Source organism: Etheostoma cragini, chromosome 17 (assembly GCF_013103735.1).
Source record: "Etheostoma cragini isolate CJK2018 chromosome 17, CSU_Ecrag_1.0, whole genome shotgun sequence".
Taxonomy (NCBI): domain Eukaryota; kingdom Metazoa; phylum Chordata; class Actinopteri; order Perciformes; family Percidae; genus Etheostoma; species Etheostoma cragini.
In genome coordinates, this window is record NC_048423.1 from 3,863,709 (window position 1) to 3,867,214 (window position 3,506).

The 3,506-nt window shown below is 40.0% G+C and overlaps 1 protein-coding gene across 1 annotated transcript in view; it reads left to right on the forward strand.

Annotated features, from left to right (window-relative positions):
- mdh1ab (malate dehydrogenase 1Ab, NAD (soluble)) overlaps positions 1–1,649 on the forward strand; it is a 5,286-nt gene extending 3,637 nt beyond the window's left edge. The window contains exons 5-9 of the mRNA XM_034897924.1: positions 42–164; positions 297–473; positions 743–856; positions 1,193–1,282; positions 1,464–1,649. Of these exons, the coding sequence (XP_034753815.1) occupies positions 42–164; positions 297–473; positions 743–856; positions 1,193–1,282; positions 1,464–1,586 (627 nt within the window). The 3' untranslated portion in view covers positions 1,587–1,649. The remainder of the gene's footprint in view (positions 1–41; positions 165–296; positions 474–742; positions 857–1,192; positions 1,283–1,463) is intronic.
- Positions 1,650–3,506: the final 1,857 nt, after the last annotated feature.

Below are 3,506 nucleotides of genomic sequence, written 5' to 3' on the forward strand. Positions count from 1 at the left end.
GTGTCTGTGTCTGTGTCTGTGTGTGTGTCTGTGTGGTTCAGGTGCTGGTTGTGGGAAACCCTGCCAACACAAACTGTCTGATTGCAGCCAAGTCTGCTCCCTCCATCCCCAAAGAGAATTTCTCCTGCCTCACTCGTCTGGACCACAACAGGGCTCGCTCTCAGGTGCGTTTCCTTTAACTCCTGTTTGCACTTGCAGTTCTATTTACTCTTTTCTTTACAAATTGGACTCTGCTATGTTTTCAGTTCTTTGTCTGAGCTGATTACAAAACCGGATTTTTCTCTCTGTTCCTGTAGGTAGCAATGCGCTGTGGTGTTCCTGCCACCCATGTGAAAAATGTGATCATCTGGGGCAACCACTCGTCCACCCAGTACCCAGACGTGCATCACTGCTTGGTCAATATGTCGGGTAGCGAGCTCGCTTGCTTTGAGGCAGTCAAGGATGATGCCTGGCTTAAAGGAGATTTCATCGCTGTGAGCTACAGATTTAAAGTGATTTAAAATAGGAATGAAAATTACAAATGACAGTGATTCAGAAACACAGACTGAGGTTTACTTTTTTACATTCCAGAGATAACGGCTGCAGACATCTCAGCTTTTATCTCAAAACCTTGACAAAGGAAACCAAAACTAGCAGCAAAAGTCATTTACACAAGCTAGTCCTATATGCTTGGTTCTTCTGCACACATTCTCATTGACCGCCACTGCGTTTTCATGCAATGGTCTATATTCTTGTATTGCAGACTGTGCAGCAGAGGGGCGCTGCGGTCATCAAGGCCAGGAAGCTGTCCAGTGCCATGTCTGCAGCCAAGGCCATCTGTGACCACATGAGAGACATCTGGTCAGGCACCCCTGAGGTAAACAGCATATGTATTTGTGCTGTAGTTATGATATGGGAAAGTTTGTCTGTTGCCACATCCTGTCAAGGAACCATGGGTATGCATGTTTTCATAGCTCTGACCAAAGAGTGTACAAGCTTATTTCTGTGTTTGTGCTCACACAAACGTTTTAGTCATGACTATACACGAATGTTTAGGAGTTTGTGGCAAACAAGTGAGATAGTTCATTTTTCAGACAGGTTACTAATGGCTCTGTGAAATTTTAGTGTTAATTTTGGTTTATTGAATACTCATTTTGACAATGTTAATGATGAAATATGCAGTGTTAACTAGTTTCTCCTCTTTTTTTTTCAGGGTGAGTTTATCTCCATGGGTGTTTACTCCTCTGCCAACTCCTATGGAGTCCCAGAAGACCTCATCTACTCATTCCCTGTCCAGATTAAGGTGAGACTGATCTGACCTTGTGTTCACTCCTCTATCAGCCTAAAGTATTAAATTCAGCTAATAGCTAGCAATCAACTACATCGTGTCTGTCCTTAAAATGCGAAACAGTGTGAACACACAGTATGTCATTGAAGCATATGTTCCGAAATACAATATTTACGAAGGTTTGCCGTTTCCTCAGGACAAGAAATGGAAGATTGTAGAGGGCCTGGTCATCAACGATTTTTCCCAAATGAAGATGGATGCCACAGCAGCAGAGCTGATAGAGGAGAGAGACACCGCTGTTGCTTTCCTAGGAGTATGACTAGACCCTGCAAAGCCCCCCAACCAACACTTAGACAGCCCCAAAACTCCAGACGCACGTCTGTGACGAAGCACTCCACCAACGCCTGTGTGTGTGTGTGTGTGTGTGTGTGTGTGCCTGTCTGTTTGTGTGCGTGTGTGCCTGTCTTTGTGTCTGACCTTAAACAGAACCAGAGTGAGTAAGTGAGTGTAAAGTTGGATTTCAACTTGTGCGTTGGGAGGCTACGGTGTAGAAACTAATCCTATGCACATAGCCACTGTAGCTTTAGCTACACTAAGGATCACCTTTTAAAAAAAATGTACAGCAGCTCTATAGATTCCAAATGTAGACAGTGATTGGCCAGCCTGGGTTTCTTTCACAAGATTTTGGTTACGGGTGCAGACATATCCTGTTTATTTTGGCTATACATGAAGTCTCCTTTTCACTAGACACCAATGACACCTAGAGAAGGGGCCCTTTACACTATGATGCACAAGTATAATTCCGCCTTAAGTGTACAGTAAATACTGAAGTCCATCAAATTTGTTAACAGCTATTTTTTCTCTGGGTTTAAGTAAAACATGGATGGTTGTTACATAAAATCAACGATGCACTAAGTCCTCGAACACTGATATGGATAAGGTTTAAGCTAAACAATAAAAAAACAGTAGTAAATATTGTGTAGTTGTGTTTTGTGATGTTATACATTTGTTTTCCAAGTGTGTTTGTTTTGCAGGCACACAAATGGGTACAATGGGCCTCATTCACCAATATCTTCCTAAGTTTTTTCTTAAATTAGCTGTTTGCTGTTGCTTTAACATTTGGTGAAGGAGGCCCAATGTAGTTAAGTTGTGATACTTTATGTGACACACAGACTGAGTGGATGTTACCTCGTTGTTTTCGGCCTGCTTGGCAATTCCCGTTGCAGGGGCGATTTTAGAACAAACAATTAAAGCTTCAAAGAAACAGGTTTAGTGTCCTGTGTCGCTGTCGCCAATGCTATGCACCTGTAACCCAGTCAAGTTTTATTTATGTATTTATTGTTTACATCTCATTGTCATTTCATTTGATTCTGCTGATCCATAAAGGGACTTTCATAGTTTTTTAGGATTATTACATTGTATACCACAGAAAGAAAAATATTGAAAAATTCAATAACTAAAATATTTGATTACATAGCAGTATATTTAAGAGAAACATTATGACATGTGTTGTCAAGACCTGGTAAAAGTTAGATACAGACCATAGACCGTTAATATAAATATATATACGGTCTATGATACAGAATGATAATACTAGTAGAATACTATGCATCAGAAGCTGAAGTACAGCGCAATGTCCCAGTTTCACCAGGCAGGGGCAGTAATACCTAGCAGCACAAGGATTGATTATGTAACGTTTGTAATTAGATTATATAATATATATGACCTATAGATCAAGCATCAAAAGGGACAAATCTACCAAAAACAATCTCTATTTCGAATTTTAAAACCAGACATATATTTTGTTCCATATTTTTATTTAAATTATTAGCAAATACTGGAGTATTTTCGGAGAAACGACATTTGAGTGTTATATTGTTTTCCAAGTTAATGAAAATATTCCACAACTGCTCTTTCTCCCTCCAGTTGGAGACCAAACTTCACATTTTCATGTCCATATGTTCATGTTACTTATTAGCATCCTAAAAGCACTTTCTCTACAAGAATACGAAGATGTTCCATGGTTTTAATGTCTCACTTAAAGTACAAACATTCAAATCCAAGAAGTCGTTACACTGGTACATCAGGTACATTTTGTTGTTTTAATGATTTTAATACATCCATTTCTTGCATTCTTCAACTCATTGTCAGAAACCATCGCACGTCGCAGAAATATATTGGTTGTCAAGCTGCGTCATGGGAATACAGCTTTTTCATTGGCTGCCAACTTCCTCAAACG